This window comes from Saccopteryx bilineata, chromosome 4, assembly GCF_036850765.1.
Source record: "Saccopteryx bilineata isolate mSacBil1 chromosome 4, mSacBil1_pri_phased_curated, whole genome shotgun sequence".
Taxonomy (NCBI): Eukaryota; Metazoa; Chordata; class Mammalia; order Chiroptera; family Emballonuridae; genus Saccopteryx; species Saccopteryx bilineata.
The window spans coordinates 76592548-76616118 of NC_089493.1; the positions used below are offsets into that span (position 1 = coordinate 76592548).

At 38.8% G+C, this 23571-nt stretch overlaps 1 protein-coding gene across 7 annotated transcripts in view; it reads right to left on the bottom strand.

Moving 5' to 3' along the window:
- Nucleotides 1-5483: 5483 nt before the first annotated feature.
- GOLM2 (golgi membrane protein 2) overlaps nt 5484-23571 on the bottom strand; it is a 123038-nt gene continuing 104950 nt past the window's right edge. For 4 of the 7 annotated variants that reach the window (XM_066276620.1, XM_066276618.1, XM_066276619.1 and 1 more), the window contains 2 exons: nt 19195-19362; nt 5484-7587 (listed from right to left, as the gene is read on the bottom strand). In XM_066276620.1, coding sequence (XP_066132717.1) covers nt 7517-7587; nt 19195-19362 — 239 coding nt within the window. In that variant the 3' untranslated portion in view covers nt 5484-7516. The remainder of the gene's footprint in view (nt 7588-19194; nt 19363-23571) is intronic. The other 3 variants (XM_066276623.1, XM_066276622.1, XM_066276621.1) reach the window with 1 other exon arrangement.

Consider the following 23571-nt stretch of genomic DNA (forward strand, 5'->3'; position numbering starts at 1 on the left):
GAGAGGCGGGGGGGGGGGGAACAGCAGAGCCAGTGACCTCTTGCTCAAGGCAGTGACCTTGGGCTTCAAGCCAGCCAGTGACCCTGCATTCAAGCTGGTGAGCCCATGCTCAAGGTGGTGGTGACCTCAGGGTTTCAAACCTTGGTCCTCTGTGTCCCAGTCAGACGCTCTATCCACTGCGCCACCACCTGGTCAGGCTTCAAGTTCATTCTCTTGCCATCTCTAATCTATTAAACCCATCCACTGAATTTTTCATTTCAGTTATTGTACTTTGCAGTTCTAGAATGCTCAGGTTTTTTATCATTTCATCTCTGTGCTAACATTCTGTTCATTAAAACATATTTTAATACCTGCATTATCAAATAATAAACAATATGAAAAGTAACAAAGGCCATGCCCTTTTTTTAAAACGATGGATCACTTTTGTGCCTTTATATCTAGTAAAGTTTTTAAATTTTTTATTGATTTTTAGATAGCAAGGAGAGAGAGGAGAATGGGAAGCATCTACTCATAGCTGTTGCTTCCCATATGTGCCTTGACTGGGCAAGCCTAGGGTTTTGAACTGGTAACCTCAGCATTCCAGGTCAATGCTTTATCCATTGTGCCACCACAGGTCAGGCCTCTAGTAATTTTTTATTGAATACCAAACACTATTTATACATTGTAGAAATTCTCGATTCCATTATCTTCTTTAAAGTAATGATTCTTGTTTTAGCAGGTACTTCTGTTACAAAGTGGTCACCTTAAACTGCTATAATTTAGCTTGGTTTTATGTTTTGTTAGTTCATGTCTATGGAAGGCCTAAGTAGTTTTATAGGTTCCAACTTGCAGGACAACTTCCATACTCTGTCTCCCCAATCTTGTCAGAGCATATTAGGGGAGTTCTAGAATAGGTCTTATTCTCAGGCATGGTTTTTACTCTTAAGGTGCAACCTTTCTAGTATTCTAACTGGATGTCATTGTTGTTAAGAAAATCCAAACCTGAGCAGACCCAGAAATGCAATGACTCTGCACTTCTTTTATGCCAACACTTGTTGATCTTTGGTATCTCTGTTCCATTCTCAACTGTATAGCAACTGCTATCTGGTAAGCATCAGATGTTCTTGCTCTGATAATATACAGCCCTGGACTTCTGGTGACCCCATATGGATTTCTGGGGCCACCTCTCTGAATAGCTCTCTCTTCTCTGAGCCCAACCCCACAGATTTCAACTGCTTCAGCTGCTCCCCACTATGATCTGTTTTCTCAGCTCAGCACCTCAGCCTCTCTACATTATAGGTAGCTGGATGATTATGGGGCTCAACTGCTTGTTTCCCTTCTGTTGAAAATTTGTTTTATGCTGCCCAAAAAACAGTTGCTCGATATATTTTGTCCAGTTTTGTATCTGCTACTAACATAGATGGGCTAGTCAACTTATTTAATCACAGTCAGAGCAGAAGTCTTCCTTCTCTCAGATTTTTTGAAGTGCGACTAAGAAAGGAAAAGCAGCCCCTCTCAGGTGACAAAATTAAGAAAATATGACCTCCTGAAAATCTTTTTTTTTTTTTAATTTATTCATTTTAGAGAGAGGGGAGAGAGAGAGAGAAGGGGTGAGGAGCAGGAAGCATCAACTCCTATATGTTCCTTGACCAGGCAAGCCCAGGGTTTTGAACTGCTGACCTCAGTGTTCCAGGTTGATGTTTTAGCCACTGCACCACCACAGGTCAGGCCTGGAAATCGTGGTTAGAGCTTTGAATAAGGGAGCTGGTATGAGAGAACGAAGTAGAGAAACAGAACTGGGAATTGGTGAACAAAGTTGGCAGTATTGAAGTCCTAGTTTCAATTGTTCTCAAGGAGACTCTTGCCCTTTATGCAGTTTGTTAACATGCACCATTAAATTTCTCCCTCTTTCTGGTGTAGTTGGTTGAATTTTCATTTGGAACTCTTAGTGAGGAGTCTTTTAAACAAAACTGGATGTTGTACAATTAGAAATGAATATAGATGGCCCACATGTGATGTTAAGACTTTGAAAATGGCCTGACCTGTGGTGGCGCAGTGGATAAAGCGTCAACCTGGAAATACTGAGGTTGCCGGTTCAAAACCCTGGGCTTGCCTGGTCAAGGCACATATGGGAGTTGATGCTTCCTGCTCCCCCACCCTTCTCTATAATAAATAAATAAAATCTTAAAAAAAAAAAAGACTTTGAAAATGTACTGATGTTACAGTGTTTGTCATATTGGAGCCATTGAGCTAGACATGTGAGGGAACAGAAATTTCCAATGTCAGCCACTGTGGGAATTGACTATTTCCTTCATAACTTTGTTTGTTTGCGTGCACATAGGAGAAAGAGACAGACAGAAAGGGAGAGAGATGAGAAGCATAAAACATCAAATCATAGTTGTAGCACTTTAGTCTCTCTTTCTCTTTTTTTTTTTTTGTTACAGGGACAGAGAGAGTGTCAGACAGACAGGAACAGAGAGAGATGAGAAGCATCAAACATCAGTTTTTTGTTGCGACACGTTAGTTGTTCATTGATTGCTTTCTCATATGTGCCTTGACTGCGGGCCTTCAGCAGACTGAGTAACCCCTTGCTCAAGCCAGCGACCTTGGGTCCAAGCTGATGAGCATTTTTGCTCAAACCAGATGAGCCCGCACTCAAGCTGATGACCTCGGGGTCTCGAACCTGGATCTTCCGCATCCCAGTCTGACGCTCTATCCACTGTGCCACCGCCTGGTCAGGCTAGTTGTAGCACTTTAGTTGTTCATACATGCCTTGACTGGGGGCGAGGGGAGGGGCTCCAGTTGAGCCACTGACCCCCTTGCTCAAGCCAACAACCTTGGGCTTCAAACCAGTGACCACAGGATCATGTCAATGATCCCACAATCAAGCCAGTGACCCTGCACTCAAACTAGTGAGCTGGTGCTCAAGCCAGTGACCTCATGGTTTTGAACCAGGACCTCAGTGTGTCCCAGGTCAATGCTCTGTCCATTGTGCCACCACTAGTCAAGTTACGGTAAGATTTTATTTTTAACAGATTCTCTGTCCTCATATTTTAGTAAATATTGTTGTTACAGCAATATACCAAATGACAAGCTACAAAGGCACACAATCTTCAGATTTTTTAAAATAAAGGGACATATTTTAGAAATAATTTCAGCCTGACCTGGTGGTGGTGCAGTGGAGAGCATTGACCTGGGATGCTGAGGACCCAGGTTCAAAACCCTGAGCTCACGGGCTTGAGTACGGCTTGCTGGCTTAAGCATGGGATCATAGACATGACTCTATGGTTGCTTGCTTGAAACCCAAGGTCGCTAGCTTGAGCAAGCGGTCACTGGCTTCGCTGGAGCTCCTAGTCAAGGCATATATATAAAGCAATCCTGACCTGTGGTGGCACAGTGTATAAAAGCATTGACCTGGAACGCTGAGGTCACTGGTTCGAAACCCTGGGCTTGCCTGGTCAAGGCACATATTGGAGCTGATGCCTCCTGCTCCTCTCCCCTTCTCTCTCTCTCTCCCTCTCTGCCCTCTCTAAAATGAATAAATTTAAAAAAGAAAGGAAAGCAATCAATGAACAACTAAAGTGCCACAACTACAAGTTGATACTTCTCATTTCTCTCCCTTCCTGTCTGTATCTCTCGCTTAAAAAAAATTATTTTGAAGCTGAACATTTCCCCTGGAATCATCCTTCCATGTATATTTTATATTCTGTATTTTTTCTTTATGAGTGAGTAGCAAGTCACCTGAATTTACAAGGTTCTCCCTATCTTACCCTTTCATACCTCTTCAGCCTCAGTTCTCTCCTTGCTCTTGATAGTCTAGCCAGGGTAGTCAACCTTTTTATACCTACCGCCCACTTTTGTATCTCTGTTAGTAGTAAAATTTTCTAAGCACCCACCGGTTCCACAGTAATGGTAATTTATAAAGTAGGGAAGTAACTTTACTTTATAAAATTTATAAAGCAGAGTTACAGCAAGTTAAAGCATATAATAACAATTACCAAGTACTTTTGTCGGATTTTCACTAAGTTTCACAGAATAAATCTTTATAAAAAACTTACTATTAAAAAAAAACTTACTATAGTTAAATCCATCTTTTTATTTATACTTTGGTTGCTCCGCTACCACCCACCATGAAAGCTGGAATGCCCACTAGTGGGCAGTAGGGACCAGGTTGACTACCACTGGTCTAACCACACAACTGTAATGTTTCAGGTAAGTAAAAACCTAAAATTTTGGAACTTTAAGATCTTGGAACTTTGTTTTATTTTTAATAGCTCTTATTACTATTTAAAATCACCTGGCTCAAGGCTCCATGGGAGCAAAAGTTGGCCCAGGCACTGAGGATGGCTCCATGGCCTCGGCCTCAGGCACTAGAATGACTCCAGTTGTAGCGGAGCAGAACCCCAGATGGGCAGAGCATCGCCCCTTAGTGGGCATGACGGGTGGATCCTTGTCAGACGTATGCAGAAGTCTGTCTCTCTGCCTCCCCACTTCTCACTTCAGAAAAATAAAATCTTTAAAATTACCTGGCTCGCCTGACCAGGCCGTGGCGCAGTGGATAGAGTGCCAGACTGGGATGCGGAAGGACCCAGGTTCGAGACCCCGAGGTCACCAGCGGGCTCATCTGGCTTGAGCAAAAAGCTCACCAGCTTGGACCCAAGCTCGCTGGCTCGAGCAAGGGGTTACTCAGTCTGTGAAGGCCACAGTCAAGGCACATATGAGAAAGCAATCAATGAACAACTAAGGTGTCACAATGAAAAACTGATGATTGATGCTTCTCATCTCTCTCTGTTCCTGTCTGTCTGTCCCTATCTATCCCTCTCTCTGACTCTCTCTCTGTCCCTGTTAAAAAATAAATAAGCCTGACCAGGTGGTAGCGCAGTGGATAGAGCGTTGGACTGGGATGCGGAAGACCCAGGTTCAAGACCCCGAGGTCACCAGCTTGAGCCCAAGGTTGCTGGCTCGAGCAAGGGGTTACTCGGTCTGCTGAAGGCCTGCGGTGAAGGCACGTATGAGAAGGCAATCAATGAACAATTAAGGTGTTGCAATGCACAACAAAAAACTAATAATTGATGCTTCTCATCTCTCAATTCCTGTCTGTCTGTCCCTTTTATCCCTCTGACTCTCTCTCTGTCTCTGTAAAAAAAAATAAAAATAAATAAATAAATAAAATAAAATAAAATTACCTGGCTCATGTGTTTACCTTGTATGTTGTCTGACTGCTCCCAGTTGAATGTAGTAAGCTCTATGAGAAAAGAAACCTGGTCTTATCCACCGCAGATTCATACTATCTAGAACAATGCTGGGCACATAGGAAGAGTTCAAAATTTGTTGATTAAACTAGTACTACAGTAAAGAGCCCTGGTGTAAAATTTTCTGACATTCTACTTTAGCTCAGCTTAAAATAAATTCTAAATTTACTCAAATTTTAACATTAAAATGTAACTTTGCATTACATGAATGTGATGTGTATATATGTTATCAGAATCAGCAAAATAGTAAAACAAGTTTAATTTTTAATTTATTAGAACCCAGTAAGTGATGACTTCAAAAGCAGAGTTTTCATCAAATTAACACTTAATTCGGGGCAAAAATACATTTAGAAAACCTAAATCTTAAGGCAGAAGTAAAACATTATAAAACCAGCGTGTCTAATACAGATTGTAGAATATCAGAATTTTAAGAGACTCATAGTATTTTATAGCATTAAAATGTTAATACGCTCGGAAATACCAACTGGTCCAAGATTTTTCAGTGTACAAAAGGTCTAGACTGCTAACTGAAGAAATTTTGCTGTGTAAGTAATAGCTACCATATAACCAAGTGATTGTTTTTATGACAAAAGAACTAAAGCAGGAAATTTCACGGTTTTCATTTGTAAAGATTTTACAGTATTAAACAAAGTATTACTAGGAGTATGTTTTAGATTCATCTTCCCACCCTAACGCCCATAAGGTATACATTAATTCCCTTTAAATCCATTTTAAAAATTTCTGTAAACTATCATACCTATTCATTTATAAGCGTGACTCTAACTCATAGCAAAATGCATGAATTGCTTACTTTGATATGGTAGAAAAAACAATTTTAGTAAATCACTATATCTTTTCCTGGTTGCTTAATAATTTCTAAAATTTAAGAAGTTTTGTACCTCTAATAAGTGAAAACCATTTTTTAAAATCTATAAATTTGAATTTTGACTAGAACCTGAGTACAAGGGGGAGGGGAATCATTTCATGTTTATGTGCAATTACCAGTAGCCCTTCTGAAACACAGAGTTAGCAACCTTAAATTTCTCCTCATGATCAAAACCATTTATTTTGCAGGTTGCCGAGGTGTGTGTGGGGGTTAGATTTAAAAGTGCTTTAACTCAGAAAACAAGGATTAGCCAGTTTACATATTCTCTAGTGAAAAGTGTCAAATCAGATAAATGCATTTAAAATAATCTTTTAAGACTAGCATATATGTGGTTTATGGGTTCTTAACTAATTAAGTAATTATAAAGATTCTTCATCTTTATTATAAACTTTTAAGCTATTTTAATAAAATGGCTGTAGATCTCACTGTAGTTTTATTTACCTGTGTATTAATAAAAATCTGTTAAAACTCCTTATTTAGTAATTTTGAAAATGTCTAAGTGAATAATGTCACTAAAACTACCATAGAAGCTTTGAAATACTGACTGCAGATTCATTTCAAAGTTGATTCATCCTCTTTCAGAATCTGGCATTTAAATCATGAATTATTCACCAACTTGAACTCTGAAAATATAAAAATTTTAACCAGTGCTGGTTATAGCTAAACAGTATGGGTAGTATGTGAAATAAAATGTTGAAAATAATTGTCAATCATGCATTTCACAATTTCATGAACTAAGGTATAACTCATAAATTGTATGTCTTTGCAGGTTATCTCAACTTTCATCAGGTCTCAGCTGAAAGCTTACCTGCCAAAACACATCAGCACTCATGTATAAACAAAAGGAGTAGGGAAGTGATTTTGCACACATGCTGCCAGTATTTGGCTTCCAGGTTCCCCTCTTTTATCTAACTACTCTAGGTGTAATTCCTGGAAGAGCATGAGATAAGGGGTATGTAAAACAGAATGCCTATTGGGTTAACAATATATTAATGTATAAAAAGTTTCAGCTGAATAACTGTTCTCACTGTGGTTTTGCTATCTATGTTCAACTTATAAACTGTACAACCATTATTCCTGTTTGTCTATTTGTGTAAATAGGCTCAATAAAATGTAAAATATATCTTAGATTGCTTTCAATGCAAAGACTACAATTTTGCTTACTTTGTTTTTGGCTCAACTGTAATATAACAAAAAAGGTCCCTGCTTTAATAATACAATTTGAAAAAGTTCACATATGTACATGGGTACATTCCTTCATTAAAATTTTTTCTTAAATCTATCTCAATGTATCTTTACAACGGATACAACTGATCTTTACAACAAAAGTCAAAAAAGACAAAGTAGAAATGATTTCATTTTACAGCACTTTAGGTTTTCTGAAGTTTTCCTTTAGGACTTAAAGGACATCATTTAAACGTTGCTTTCCATAATCTGCAGGATCCATTTGAAGTTCTCGTTCTTCATCATCTGAAAGGGAAATAATGATGTATCAAGAATATTATTTTTAAAGTCACTAGCAGAAATAAAATTTTAAAAAATGTTTCTTTTCTCAGGTAGTTTTTCTGCTTGTTACTTTATACTGCAAATATTGTTCTATTTCTCAGCTGCTTGGCTAAAGAGCAAAAGTCTAACTATAAATATTTGGAAGATTACTTAATTTTAACAAATATTTTACAGATAGATGGATGGATGAAGGATAGGTGGATGGGTGAACGGGTGAAGGGGTGGGTGGATGGATGGATACATGGAAGGAAGAAAAGAGAGGAAGGAAGCTAGATAATCAACAAAATTTTAGGAACCTACAAACATTGAAGAGTTGATCCTTTTATATATTATTTCTATATAGATGAAGTTTAGTCCTTTTAATTAAAGCTTTGGTAGAACCATTCTATATATATTTGCATGCCTTAAAACCAAATATTTTTTCTAATTATAAAATGAATCCACAGTCATCAGGTAAAATTCAAAAATAAAAGTTATTCATAACCCTAACATTTAACAATGTAGTGTGGAGTATACAAATTATATAAAATATACAAACCAAAACTTAATCTTTTCTTTACCAAAAAGAAATATTACATAATATTGTTAGACATAAGATCCTCAAAGTCACTTTGAGTACCTATAATTAAACAACTCTATATACTGCATTGGAGTTTGACTTATTTGGTCCTTCATGGGTATCACCTGTCACTTCACATCACTGTCAGTTTATCTGCCAATAGCAATCCTTCTTTTCTAATTTTGCTACAAAATACAGGTTTTGAAATAAGACTGCTCAGAGTAAATATTAGAACAAGAATGAAAAATATTTCAATCAGAAACTAAGAGGCTCTCTTTTTAGTATATGGCTTTTAATATCATCTTTTGGTTCCTCCCATCTTAAAAAATGACTTTTCTTACTTTCTGGTTCACATTACAGTTACCCAATACCCTTGTTCTTGATCGATTGAGGTGTTACTATAATTTGTCTAGAAATCTAATTTTATATAATTTAAAGAGTTATATGTTAGAATCCAAATTCATATACACTATAAATTTCTGAAATCTATTCTTTTTGGTATACAGGTTTTCCATTCACAGCTTCTCTGGTATATCCTATTGTAAAATTTTATTCAAGAAAGATGACATGTGGTCTATGTACTAAGTATCAACTTTTCATAATGATGTGTTCTTATTTCTTCTTTACATTTATTCATACAAAATGCCAAACAAACCTACTTTCTCTTTCAATAACTTTTTTACTTTTTCTTTTTTTTTAGTGAGAGAGAGACAGACAAATAGGGACAGACAGATAGGAAGGGAGACAGATGAGAAGCACCAACTCATGGTTGCAACACCTTAGTTGTTCATTGATTGCTTTCTCATATATGCCTTGACTGGGGCTCCAGATGAGCCAGTGAACCCTTGCTTAAGCCAGCGACCTTGAGCTCAAGCCAGTGACCATGGGGTCATTCTGTGATCCCACACTCTAGCCAGAGACTCCACACTCAAGCTGCTGAGCCCATGCTCAAGCTGGATGAGTATATGCTCAAGCCGGCAACCTCAGGGTTTCAAACCTGGGTCCTCAACATCTCAGCCCAACACTCTATCCACTGCGCCACCACCTGGTCAGGCTCCATAACTTTCCTGTTAAACTTACAGAAATTCTTGTTTAGAATTACAGAAAACCATTTTAAATCATATTCTAACAAAATCATACACCTTTAATTAGTTAAGAAAACCCCAAATCTGTTATATATAAAGGCTGAAATTATATCCAAAATCATATTTGTATTTTGAAAATATTTTTATACTTTAAGACATCTGGGGTAATGCTCGAGTATGAAACTATTTTTAGTGCCTGAGGCTGATGCTCTCAGACCAACCAAGCCATCCTCAGCACCTGGAGCCATGCTTGAACCATGGAGCCACTGGCTGCGAGGGGAAAAGGAAGAGAAGGGAGGAAAGAGGGGGGGAAAGAAGCAGATGGTCATTTCTCCTGTATGCCCTGATCAAGAATCAAACCCAGAGGCCTTGGCCGGTTGGCTCAGTGGTAGAACGTCAGCCTGGCGTGTGGGGACCCGGGTTCGATTCCTGGCCAGGGCACATAGGAGAAGCGCCCATTTGCTTCTCCACCCCCCCCCTTCCTCTCGGTATCTCTCTTCCCCTCCCGCAGCCAAGGCTCCATTAGAGCAAAGATGGCCCGGGCGCTGGGGATGGCTCCTTGGCCTCTGCCCCAGGCGCTAGAGTGGCTCTGGTCGCGACAGAGCGATGCCCCGGAGGGGCAGAGCATCGCCCCTGGTGGGCGTGCTGGGTGGATGCCGGTCGGGCGCATGCGGGAGTCTGTCTGACTGTCTCTCCCCGTTTCCAGCTTCAGAAAAATACAAAAAAAAAAAAGACAGACTCATAGAGAGCAGGGTAACAGCTGTCAGGGGTGGGAAGGGCAATTGGGGACCTAAGGGTGGTGGATGAATTGAGCAAAAAAGAAAAAAAAATGAGAGGAAAAACTTATGGACATGAACAACAGTGTGGTGACAGCCAGTGGGGAGAGGCGTCTGGCATGGAAGAGGGTATAGGGGGGTAAATAGTGATGGAAGGAGACTTGACTTGTGTTGGTGAACACAATACAAGTGTGCAGATGGTGTGTTGTGGACTTACACATCTGAAACCTATATAAGTTTGTTAACCAGTGTCACCCCAATAAATTCAATAAAAAGGAAAAAAACCTTAATCACCATAAAGCAATGGAAAAAGCTACTATGGAAAAAATTTCTAGAAATTTAACAGGTAAGTTATTGAAAAAAATACTGGGTTTTTTTTGGGGGGAGGTGGATTCTTAAATAAGTAATTATAAAGAGAAAACAAAGCTCTAAGAATAGAAAAAAACTGAATCCTAGTCCTGGCTCAGGCACTTAACAAACATGATCTAGCTCCTAAACCTTTTTAGACCTCTAATTATCTTATCAGTAGAATAGGAATAACAGCTGTATTTTCCTGCCTTAAAATAAAATAATGCATATGAAGGCAGTCTTTACTTCCAAGGTCTCTGTAAATTTAAGAAGTTTGTTGCACTTATGCCTTTTAGCAAAGTTTTAATATGGTGCCTTCACATTGTTTTTCAGAATTTCATAGGACTTTTGGAATATTTTTATTGCATTGAGCCATCATTAACTTAGGTAGGCCCTGGCTGGTTTGTTCAGCAGTAAAGTTTTGACCTGGCGTGTGGAAGTCCTGGGTTCAATTCCCAGTCAGGGCACAGAGGAGAGGTGACCATCTACTTCTCCTCATCCCTTTCTCTCTCTTTCCTCCCACAGCCGTGGCTCAATTAATTTCAGCACGTCAGCCTGGGCACTGAAGATAGCTCCATCGAGCCTCTGCCTCAGGTGCAAAAAATAGCTCGGTTGCCAGTACCACAAATGAGCACAGCATCAGCCCCAGATGGGGGTTGCCAGATGGGTCCCAGTCAGGGCGCATGCAGGAGTCTCTCTATCTCCCCTTCTCTTACTTAAAAAAGAAAAAAAAAAAAACCTGACCAGGCGGTGGCACAGCAGATAGAGGGTCGGCCTGAGACGCTGAGGACCCAGGTTTGAAACCCCAAGGTTGCCGGCCTGAGCATGGGCTCAACTGGCTTGAGTGTAGGCTCATCAGCTTGAGCACGAGGTTGCTGGCTTGAGCATGGGATCACAGACATGACTTTATGGTCACTGGCTTGAGCACAGAGGTCGCTGGCTTGAAGCCCAAGATCACTGACTTGAGCAAGGGGTCATTGGCTTGGCTGGAACCCTTTGTCAAGGAACATATGAGAAAGTAATCAACGAACAACTAAGGTGCCACAACTACTAGCTGATGCTTATACTCTTTCTTCCTGTCTGTCACTCTCTCTCACACACTTAAAAAAAAAAAAGTTGCCCTGGCTGGTTGGCTCAGTGGTAGAGCATCAGCCTGGTGTGTGCATGTCCCAGGTTCTAGTCCCAGTCAGGACACACAGGAGAAGCGAACACCTGCTTCTCTACCCCTCCCCTTCTCCCTTCTCTCTCTCTCTCTCTCTCTCTTCCCCTCCTGCAGCCATAACTCAATTGGTTCAAGTTGATTGGTCCTGGGTGCTGAGGATAGCTCCATGGAGCCTCTTCCTCGGGTGCTAGAAATAGCTGTTGCGAGCATGGCCCAAGATGGGCAGAGCATGACGCAGTCAGGGCGCTTTGGGGATCTGCCTCACTATCTACATGCCTCTCAGTTGGAAAAGAAGGAAAAAAACAAAAAAACCCATTAACTAGAGTCCCTTTTCAGTAGAGCTATTCTAACCAGATTTCAAGTTTCCACTAACAACCTTTGCATTTACCCGTAAAGTATGAAAAAATTGCCTAACCAAAGCTGATACAGAATAAAAACCACTAGAGATAACTATATGAACTAATATTCCATTTTACAAAGCAGCAAAATCTGTAAATAGCTCACAACATAAAATGACAAAGAAATATAATATAAAGACATAATTTCTTGCATAACTCCTAAATTACTTATGAGGTCAAGAAAGGACCACTGCCATAAAGCAAGTTCTACCAAGTAGTGAGGCTCCACTAAAATGGACAAATAAATCCACAGGTAATTATCCTCTAAAGCAGGCAACTGAAATTAAAAATTCTAGATTTGCTTTTACTTTTTAAATTATTGTTTTATTCATCAAACACTTATATAGTTTACAGCTTGAAAGACCCTGTTCTAAGTGCTGAACAAATATTTAAATCATATAACACTGGAGAACAAAATTTTTGTTGCATCCACAAAATCACTTGTTCTTACCTAATTCGAGTGTGCTGATCTCAAATCTGACATCAGTTTTTCTCTGTAAGCTACAGTTTTTTTGCAATTCAAGATTTTAGGTTTTTATCTTACTGTAAAATTTTCAACATTTAGTTTAACATAATGAAGTAGAATGTCTTCTTGGGCATCATCTTTGTGAAAATATAATAATTTATATAACGCAGTAAATATACTAATATACTAAGACATATGATTGCATCAGAATTTGTCTACAATTTCAAAATAGAACATATTAAAACACTTATTTTAATCATAAAATTTGCACAAAACTTATTTAAATTCTATTCAGGCAAAAATTTGCGTTTGTAGCTCTTGCGTTTGTGTACTTGTTGAAGACAATCTCGTTTGATGCTCCAGCAGTAGTCTGCTCATCACTAACAGCTCCAAGATTTTCAGGAAACTTATCAAGGTGACTATTCAGGAAGTGAATCTTAATGCTCATGTTACATCCAATGTCGTGGAAAGCCAACAGCATCCTTTGAACCAAAAGTTCATAGTTTTCGGTTGCCAAGAAAGTTCTTTGTAACTGCCTTAAAAGACTGCCATGCTGCTTTCTCCTCCTTATTCATCTTCCTGGCAAATTCTTCGTCACATATGAGGGTTCGAATTTGAGGTCCATCGAATACATCTGCTTTTATCTTCTCGAAAGACAAGGCAGGAAAAGCAGAAATAATATGCTGAAAGCATTCACTTTCTCTATTCAAAGCCTGAACAAACTGCTTCATTAAGCGAAGTGTGATGTGAAGTAGGGGGAAAATGATTCTGTCTCGATTAACTACAGGTTCATTCACAATATTTTGCATCCCTACTTCCAGAGCTTCATGTTTCTGCCACTCCTTCTATGTCCAGTGTTTCTCCCAAGCTCGGCTGTCCCACAAACACAGAAAGCAAGGATACTTCGTGAAACCTCTCTGTTGTCCTAGCAGGAAATTTACCATTTTAAGATCCATACAAATGACGCAGTTATGCTCCTCATACTTCAGAAAGTCAAGGACAATTTTTATGCCATTATAATCGTCTTGCAGATGAGTTGAATAACCAATTCGAACCGCTGCATAAACATTACCATTGTGTAGGAGAACACATTTCAGACTTCGTTGAGCTGTCAAGAACTAGCTGCCATTCTGTTGGACTGTAAGTGGTAACACCTAGCTGGCTGAGAAGACTACTGATATCATGACAGTAAACAAAGTGTTTGTCTTCCAAAAAAAAGTCCACAAAAACTTGTTCACACTTCCTAAAATTAGATACTTTAGCTGACCAGTGAAGTACATTCTTTTCTTGAAGCCTGGAGGCTAATACTTCAGCTGCTTTCTTTGATAGGCCCAAATCTTACTAAGTCATTCAATTCAGGTTGGCTAAACTGCTGAGGGGTTAATGACTGCTTGGCATCAGAAGAAGACCCTTCAGATTCTACAACCATTTCTTCATGCATCTTATCAAAATACACTTGATCACCTGACTGGACGGTGGCGCAGTGGATAGAGCAGGGGTCCCCAAACTTTTTACACAGGGGGCCAGTTCACTGTCCCTCAGACCATTGGAGGGCCGGACTATAAAAAAAACTATGAACAAATCCCTATTCACACTGCACATATCTTATTTTAAAGTAAAAAACAAAACGGGAACAAATACAATATTTAAAATAAAGAACAAGTAAATTTAAATCAACAAACTGACCAGTATTTCAATGGGAACTATGCTCCTCTCACTGACTACCAATGAAAGAGGTGCCCCTGCCAGAAGTGCGGCGGGGGCTGGATAAATGGCCTCAGGGGGCCACATGTGGCCCGCAGGCCGTAGTTTGGGGACCCCTGGAATAGAGCGTCGGACTGGGATGTGGAAGACCCAGGTTCGAGACCCCAAGGTCTCCAGCTTGAGCGCAGGTTCATCTGGTTTGAGCAAAAAGCTCACCAGCTTGAGCCCAAGGTCGCTGGCTCGAGCAAGGGGTTACTTGGTCTGCTGAAGGCCTGCGGTCAAGGCATATATGAGAAAGCAATCAATGAACAATTAAGGTGTTGCAATGCTCAACGAAAAACTAATGATTGATGCTTCTCATCTCTCTGGTCCTGTCTGTCTGTCCTTGTCTATCCCTCTCTCTGACTCTCTCTGTCACTGTAAAAACAAACAAAAAACCAAAAAACAAAAAATAACAAAATACACTTGATCACCATGTTCACTTTCTTTGTCCTTAGAAGAAATAAAACCATTGAAAACTGGAACCGGGAGTGTCTCAGAGTGTGGGATAGGTCAAATTGCTGAAGGAATATTAGGATATGCTATCATATGTCGTTTTTTCTTGCTGATGCCCTTTGTATGGATCAGACAGAAATAACAGTCACTGCTGTGGTCCTTAGGTTCACGCCAAACCATGGGAATACCAAAATGCATTCCTTTGCATTTTCCTTTTGTCCAGTCATGAAGCATTTCCTCACAATTATGACACACAATATGAGGAGCCCAATTCTTGTCTTGATTGCCAAGGGGAACTTGAAAATAGGCAATATATGCACATGTCACAAATGATAAAATATTGCGCCTTTGACGGTGAAGTGTATAACAGCCACATATATAACAGAAGGTTTCAGGGCTATTCTTACATTTATGCCTACTCGAAGAAGCCATGATTAAAACAAAATAAGAGGGTGTTTTTATCAGATAATAATTTTTTACATTTAAAAACTACTACAATTATGTAACAGTGATGTTTGTAAAACATTAATTGCCTTGTGGTTATGTTCAATCCAAGAGTAGTTGCCCTTTAACTCCAATTTAAAAACCAGTGCATGCCATTAACTGTAACAAAAAGAAATTAAAATTGCATAAAAACTAGAGCATGCATCAAAAAACAGGTTTCAGATTTGGAATCAGCAATGCAGAAATATATAGAAACAGTTCTAAAACCTCAGGCAACAGAAAAAAAAAATTTGTTCCCCAGTGAATCTACATAACTGTTGAGTTAAGTAACTATATTTACCTCTATTTTACAGATGTGGAAATTGAGGCATAGAAGTTATGTAATTGTACAAGGTGACAGAGCCAGGAAATGGGGCAGCTGGAATTCAAATCCAGGCAGCCTTGGCTTAGACTCAGACACTTAAGCACTATGCTAAGTTTCCTTCCATACATATACTTAGTAATATGCTTTTATATTCTGAGAAACAAACTTGGAACTTCTATGAGACTGAAGATTATTACAATGAAGAATAAATTAAAAGATATTCTATCAGATGTGTAATTTTTCCAGAGTTGATCTTTAAGAAGTCAAGGAAAAAAATTTTTACACCAATGTAAACTAAATATTTCTTTTAGGATGCTTCGGGAAACCAGGAACCAAAAACCAAAACAAATCAGGATTGTAAACACAGGAAAATTAGACTTCGCTTAATTCTAAAAGAAAACACTGTGCAGACAGTGCTGACCCAAATAATCAATGCATATGAACAGATGTCAGAGATAAAGCTGGCAATTCTTCAGCTCCCTATTGGCAGAGATGCTGGCCAAACTTCCATTTTATAATCCAGAGCTTCAGAGACCAAAGCCAGAGTGTCCTTAGCTGAAGCCAGAACCACAGTTCTACACCTGGAAACTCTAATCCTAGGTACACAACAGCCTGAGAAAAAACTCCTCCTAATACTAGAGAGAGCAGAGAAGAGCCCCTATTGCTAGAACCTTGTTTTGATATCTCTAGTTGCAGAGTTTCAATTGACTGTAGTAGTTTCCATTTTCTTTCCTGCGTTTGGGGAAGATGTATTTCAGGTCTGCTGAAATCTGAAATATATTTTCCCATAATACTTTTTTTATATATAGTGATTCTATTGTGAATGTTACCACAACATTTTAGTACTGAGAAGATTAGCTCCAATACTTTCACATTACAAATGAAGAAATTTTGGCCCAGAGAGTTTAAGTGACTTGAAAAACCATACACAGCTGAACTCCCAACTCTCAGGCTAATTAATATATTTTTCCACTCTATGCCTGCTTTGGCTACAAGTACAAACTGGCCTAAGAACTCAACCATTATTTCCATATTTCTACACTGAAGCTATGAAGGAATGCTTTTAAATTCCAAATATTCAAACTTAACTAGGGAATAGATGTAATTTCTCCTCCCCACTTTTGAACAGTTAATACTATAACTAAAATTTTAAAACATGAAACATTATTAAATACTTAAACATAAAAACATGTTTAAAATGATGTGAGTCTCTGGTATTCCTTTTTAGTCATTTCACCCAAACTAATCCCTCTTTATTTGTTGGAGTTGATGTTCTTGTATCTTTCTGTTCTCTGTAATAAGGGAGTCCCTTTGCTGGCTGCCCTTTCCTCTGCTGCTATCATTTAGTGAACCCCAAAATGGGATAAAAACATTAAATAGCAAACCCCAGTTCAAGTAAGATTCACTTGCAAATGAAGAAACCCAAACATTTACCAGTCCCCTCCCTACTTCACTGAGGATATCATCCTAGGACATTTCCTTATATTCCTTAGAATCAATGAATTAATTTTCTTGTGAAAGTAAAGGCAAGGCAGCATGGGGGCATTGATGACTACAGTGGAAAGTAGCAATGAGGGTATGAGAGGGAGGAAGGCACCAGAAACAGAGAGAGAAGACGCTGAAGATTAGTGTTTCTGCTATGGAGAAAACCCCACAAAAGCATTAAACTGAAGTTTTGTAATAAAAGTTGTCACTGTTAAGATAGCCAAAATATAAGAAATAATTTTCAATTATGGTTGAAATTAATTGCTCTAATAAAAACCTCAAAATTATCTGAGATGATAGAAGCCCTTCTGAATGAAAACTAGAAATGCTGAAAGTGTAAAAACCAAGCAAACTTAACTGAGCAAAAGTTAAAGGATTATTGCCCTAGTCATAGTTATAAAAGTAAAAATCAAATGAGAACAGGATAAAAGTATCAGTTAACAACATGTACTGCGCACCCTATGTGTGTTAAATACTAAGAGTGGTGGAGAGAAATATGAAGATAGAAAAGGATACAAACAAAAGAGAAGGCAAAATAAATAAAACTTCTTGTCTTCTAAGAGCTTACATTCTTTTTTTTTTTTTTTTTCCTGACAGAGTCAGAGAGAGAGACAGATAGAGACAGATAGACAGGAAGGAAGAGAAATGAGAAGCATCAATCAGTTTTTCGTTGTGACACCTTAGTTGTTCATTGATTGCTTTCTTATATGTGCCTTGACCGGGGCTGGAGGGTGGGGGGGTTAGAAGCAGAGCAAGTAACCCCTTGCTCAAGCCAGTGACCTTGAGCTCAAACCAGTGACCTTGGGACCTTTTGGCTCAAGCCAGGGACCTTTTGGCTCAAGTCAGTGACCACAGAATCATGTGTATGATCCCAGGCTCAAGCCAGCGACCCCGTGCTCATGCTGATAAGCCCGCACTCAAACCAGAGACTTCGAGGTTTCGAACCTGGTTCCTCTGCATCCAAGTCTGACGCCACTGAGCATTGCCTGGTCAGGCAGAGCTTACATTCTAATTGGTGACATGATATAAATGTATGAAAAGGCCTTAAAGGAATGTTATAACTGCAAATAAATATAACCCAAACAAATCACAAACACAATATGAAAAAAAGTAAAATTTATGAAAATGAATGAGTATAAAAAAGATGAATATAATCTATTTAAAAGTACCAAAAAGTATCTAAGAAGTTCTCATTAACATATCCTTAAATAATTCCTATCACTTATTAATCTCTCTTTATTCCCAATAACCATTCTTCCAAAACTGGGACAGGCTATCAAAACAATGCCTAGGTGAAAGTCAGAGTCTTTGGTTTCCCTTTTTCTACTAAATATGTATTATTCTAGGACAATTATATTTTCTTCTGAGTTTTATAAAAAACAATTCTTTTCATGAACCTAAATAACATTTAATTACCTTAAAAGGAGTTATGGAGTAAATCAAGACAGGTTACATTAAAAAATATTTCATGTATATTATTATAAAATCTAAAACACACGTATTAAGTTTATAATCAAGTTTCAGAGAAAATGAAAAGATCCACAAATTCTATTAAATAATGTAAGCAGGCAGAAAATAGGCCTAAAAACTTGCAATACAGCAATATACTCTGCTATGCATGCATGAATGGGTAGGGCTGCATGCAAACAGGTAGATTCTGAACTTTCACTAAGTTAAAAGCTCAGAAGTAATACAGTTAACAAGGAAAATATGTTGAATCTGTGTATTAAACATAAAACAGACAAATCTTCACAATCTGGTTGTTAAATATAAATTTTAAGCCTCAGAAAAAAATTTCAAAAACAGCCTTCCTATGCTGAATTCGTAGTGAAGTAATCTTATCTTCAATGTAGAGGAGACTATTCCCCTTGTGGCTTCCCTCATAATAAAAAGGCTGTGTGGTCAGTATTTGTACCTAGAATTAAAATGTTTTCAGATGAGAAATTGGAAAAGAATTATTTTCTGACAAAAAGTATTTGCCTTAAGTAAAGTCTAGAGCCATTTTAAACAATTTAATTCTAAAATGTCTCAAGATTCTGAGTTTCAAATTGTATCTATATAAACAATGCATGTAACTAAAAATGAAAATAATTAAATTATTTAAAAATATACTAATACCACTATCATAAAATGGTTTTCAAAATACAATTGAATAACTGCATATAACCTCTTTGTGTTAAGACTGTACTGCTACTGATAAATGAAAAAATTCTACACAAATTCAACAAAATTGTGTGGGTGGGTGGGTTTCATGGTCACAGCATGGAGGCCAGGCCCACGCTCACCTTGGACGTCTTCCTCTCCACCATCACCATCTTCTTCCTCATTGTAAGCCAGTTCAGCCTGCTTGTCTGCCTCATACTCACCTACGTTACCATCATCCCCATTATAATCCGCCAGTTTAGAGCCATGCTGCGGATCAACAGGGGATTCATTCTCATCAAAGAATCGGCCTGTGAAGTAGGTAGAGGATTAATTCCAGAGTAGAGAGAGAAGAAAAGAAGGAACCTGTACTGAAGGTAGATCAGAAAGTAGACAAGTGAAACCTGCAACTTTCAGGACACTGGTTGTAATAAAAGATACATTTTGTGAATGTTATACAAGACAAAAGGAAACAAGAATGAAGACGGAAAATAACTTTTAAGAGTTTCTCTTTTGTGTTCATTTTAGTACTTGCTACTTAAGGTTTTAATATTTTCTTAAAGAAAGGGACACTATATTCAGGATTGTTTTCCTAATAACCAATAACTTCTCTGATACAAGTATTTGTCTAATTTAACACTTTAGAAGAATACTTTTATTACTGGATACAATACATATTTGAAATTTGTAGTCATTTACTGCTTTATGAAATACCACTTTTCCATGAATAATTTTAAACTTTTTAAATATAAAAATATCAAAGTACTATGCAGGCTAGTTTCTTTTTGGATACTAAGACAAACTGACATACCTGAGAACTATCTTAAGTTCCTTCAGTAACAGTGATTCAGTATTGCCATGAATTGATTTTCAAGGAGCGATGGCATACAGAGTAAACTATCACAATCCCTAGTAGTATATGTTTTGAAATAAACAACTCAAGTAATTCTGATTTATTTTTTCCCTTTCCTAAACCAGATATTTAAAAGTCAATGGTAGACACCCTGGTCAGGTAGCTTGGCTGGTTAGAGCAGTGGTCGGCAAACTCATTAGTCAACAGAGCCAAATATCAACAGTACAACGATTGAAATTTCCTTTGAGAGACAAATTTTTTACACTTAAACTATATAGGTAGGTACATTCTTTATCAAGGTAGCGCCCGCATGTGGTATTTTGTGAAAGAGCCACACTCAAGGGGCCAAAGAGCCGCATGTGGCTCACAAGCCGCAGTTTGCTGACTGGGGGTTAGAGCAGCACCCCACAACACAGAGGTTACTGGTTCAATCCCCAGTCAGGACACACACAGGAACCGATTAATGTTCCTGTCTCTCGCTTTCTCTCACTCTCCCTTAATCTCTCACTAAAATCAATAAATTAAATAAAAAGTTTAAAAAAAATGTCAAAGGTAGATAAAACGTAAGAAAGTTGACATCCATGAAGCTGTTATATTGTACATATTCATAACAACTAGAAATCAAGAAGAGCAACAGACATATCACCTACTCTAGAAAACTTTCAACAGGCAAAAACAAAAATGGTAGGCAAACTAAAATCTAACTCAAAAACACAAGTTAAACTCTACTTTGACATTAAATTTAAGTAGCATAAAAGGCAAATTTTACTCCAATCCCTAAAATATGACATTATATTCTTCACCATGCAAGAATTTAAGTCTTTAATATAGTTTTTTGGAGTTTTTTTTTCTTTTTCTTTTTTTTTCTTTCTTTTTCTTCTTTCTTTTTTCCTTTTTCTTTTTACAGAGACAGAAAGTCAGAAAGAGGGATAGATAGGGACAGACAGACAGGAACGAAGAGAGATGAGAAGCATCAATCATTAGTTTTTCGTTGCAACACCTTAGTTGTTCATTGATTGTTTTCTCATATGTGCCTTGACCGTGGGCCTTCAGCAGATGGAGTAACCCCCTGCTCGAGCCAGCGACCTTGGGTCCAAGCTGGTGGAGCTTTTGCTCAAACCAGATGAGCCCGCGCTCGAGCTGGCGACCTCGCGGTCTCGAACCTGGGTCTTCCGCATCCCAGTCCGACACTCTATCCACTGCGCCATGGCCTGATCAGGACAATATAGTTTTTAAAACTTTCTGTGATAGATCTAAAATTTTTGGAATTATATTATAAAAATTTACATTGCAGTGAGACATTCAAGAAAAAGAATAATGTCTTTGCTTGGAAAGAAAGGTTAAGAGCAAATTAATAAAATTATGGAGGTATTGGTCAATTCTATAGATGGCTCACCACATACATAAGGCCAATATATTTCTTTTTTTTTTTTTTCTGAAGCTGGAAACAGGGAGAGACAGTCAGACAGACTCCTGCATGCGCCCGACCGGGATCCACCCAGCACGCCCACCATGGGGCGACGCTCTGCCCACCAGGGGGCGATGCTCTGCCCATCCTGGGCGTCGCCATGTTGCGACCAGAGCCACTCTAGCGCCTGAGGCAGAGGCCACGGTGCCATCCCCAGCACCCGGGCCATCTTTGCTCCAGTGGAGCCTCGGCTGCGGGAGGGGCAGAGAGAGACAGAGAGGAAAGCGCGGCGGAGGGGTGGAGAAGCAAATGGGCGCTTCTCCTGTGTGCCCTGGCCGGGAATAGGCCAATATATTTCTAATTGCTGGGTGATAAGTCAATCAGGAGAATAGTTAAAGAACAAACCACACTTACATAGGCTTTTAAAAGTGTGGAGTGTGTGTGTGACAACAGAGACAGAAGTAATTGTGGCCAGTAAAAAAAAAATAGTCATCTTAAATCTATTCTAGAATAAGGTAGGGTATGTGCAATAAATAAATGGAAAATTTGATAAAATAGAGAAATGAACATACAAGGGGTAAAAAGTAAAAAACAGTAACAAGAATAGGTAAGCTATTTGTGAGAAATACACCCTAATGGTTGTAATACAAAACAAAACATTTTATTATTACCTATTTCCCTAATGATAAAATAATTAATGCCAATGTAACCAAATAAAGAAGAGATTTATGGAATTTTATATTTCTTTTTCTTAATATGCAATATATACTATGGACAGAACATCTGGAACAGTTAAATTATCTTTATGCAATGTGAAACTGGTGTTTTAAATATACAAACATTTTATGATAGTTACCAGTGAGTTTCTCAAAGTATACTATTTTCCTCTAAGAAAACGTTTTCATTTTTTTATCAGTTATGAAAAAGTTATTGCAAAATATAGTTAATTAGCCTGACTAGGTGGTGGCACAGTGGATAGAGCGTCGGGCTGGGATGAGGAAGGACTCAGGTTCAAGACCCCAAGGTTGCCAGCTTGAGCACAGGCTCATCTGGCTTGAGCGCAGGCTCATCTAGCTTGAGCAAAAAGCTCACCAGCTTGGACCCAAGGTTGCTGGCTCGAGCAAGGGGTTACTCAGTCTGCTGAAGGCCCACGGTCAAGGCACATATGAGAAAGCAATCAATGAACTAAAGTGTCGCAACGAAAAACTGATGATTGATGCTTCTCATCTCTCTCCGTTCCTGTCTGTCTGTCCCTATCTATCCCTCTCTCTGATTCTCTGTCCCTGTAAAAAAAATATATATATAATTAAAATGATCAGACATAGTATATTAACCAAAGAGATGGTCTATCTGTGCCTATTATAATACTCTAATAAAATATATAAAGTTTTTTTTTTATTTATTCATTTTTAGAAAGGAGAGAGAGGGGGAGAGAGAGAAACAGAGAGAAAGAAGGGGGGAGGAGCTGGAAGCATCAACTCCGATATGTGCCTTGACCGGGCAAGCCCAGTGTTTTGAACCGGCAACCTCAGCACTTCCAGGTCGAGGCTTTATCCACTGCGCCACCACAGGTCAGGCCTAAAGTTTTTTTTCTGAGGTAAGAAGTGGGAAGGCAGAGAGACACACTCCCACATGCGCCTGACCGGGATCCACCCAGCATGCCCACTAGGGGGCAATGCTCTGCCCACCTAGGGCATTGCTCCATTGCAACAGGAGCCATTCTGGCACCTGAGGTGGAGGCCACGGAGCTATCCTCAGTGCCTGGGACAACTTTGCTCCAATGGAGCCTCAGCTGTGGGAGGGGAAGAGAGAGATAGAGAGAAAGGTGAGGGGGAAGGGGGAAGAAGCAGATGGGCACTTCTCCTATGTGCCCTGACCAGCAATCGAATCTGGGACATCTACACGCAGGGCCGAAGCTCTACCACTAAGCCAACCAGCCAGGACCCTCAATCATAAAATTTTAATGTTACAAATACAGTAGTACTCAGAGTTAGTCAGAAAATCAGTAACAAGAATGACCAACCACACACTGTCTTTTGTTAAATAGTAATTTGTGCTATCATGTATACAGAATTTTCATCTTTGCAGAAAAAGCTAACTCTTATAAACAATGAGAAAGGAAAAGAGCCAACCACCCCAACATTGCCAACCAAGTTGAGGACATCAGATACACTTTACATTTAACAGTGAATGAACTTGATAACATAAAAAAAATGCTGATGAATATAACAGACTTTAAATTATATAACTGTCAGGTAA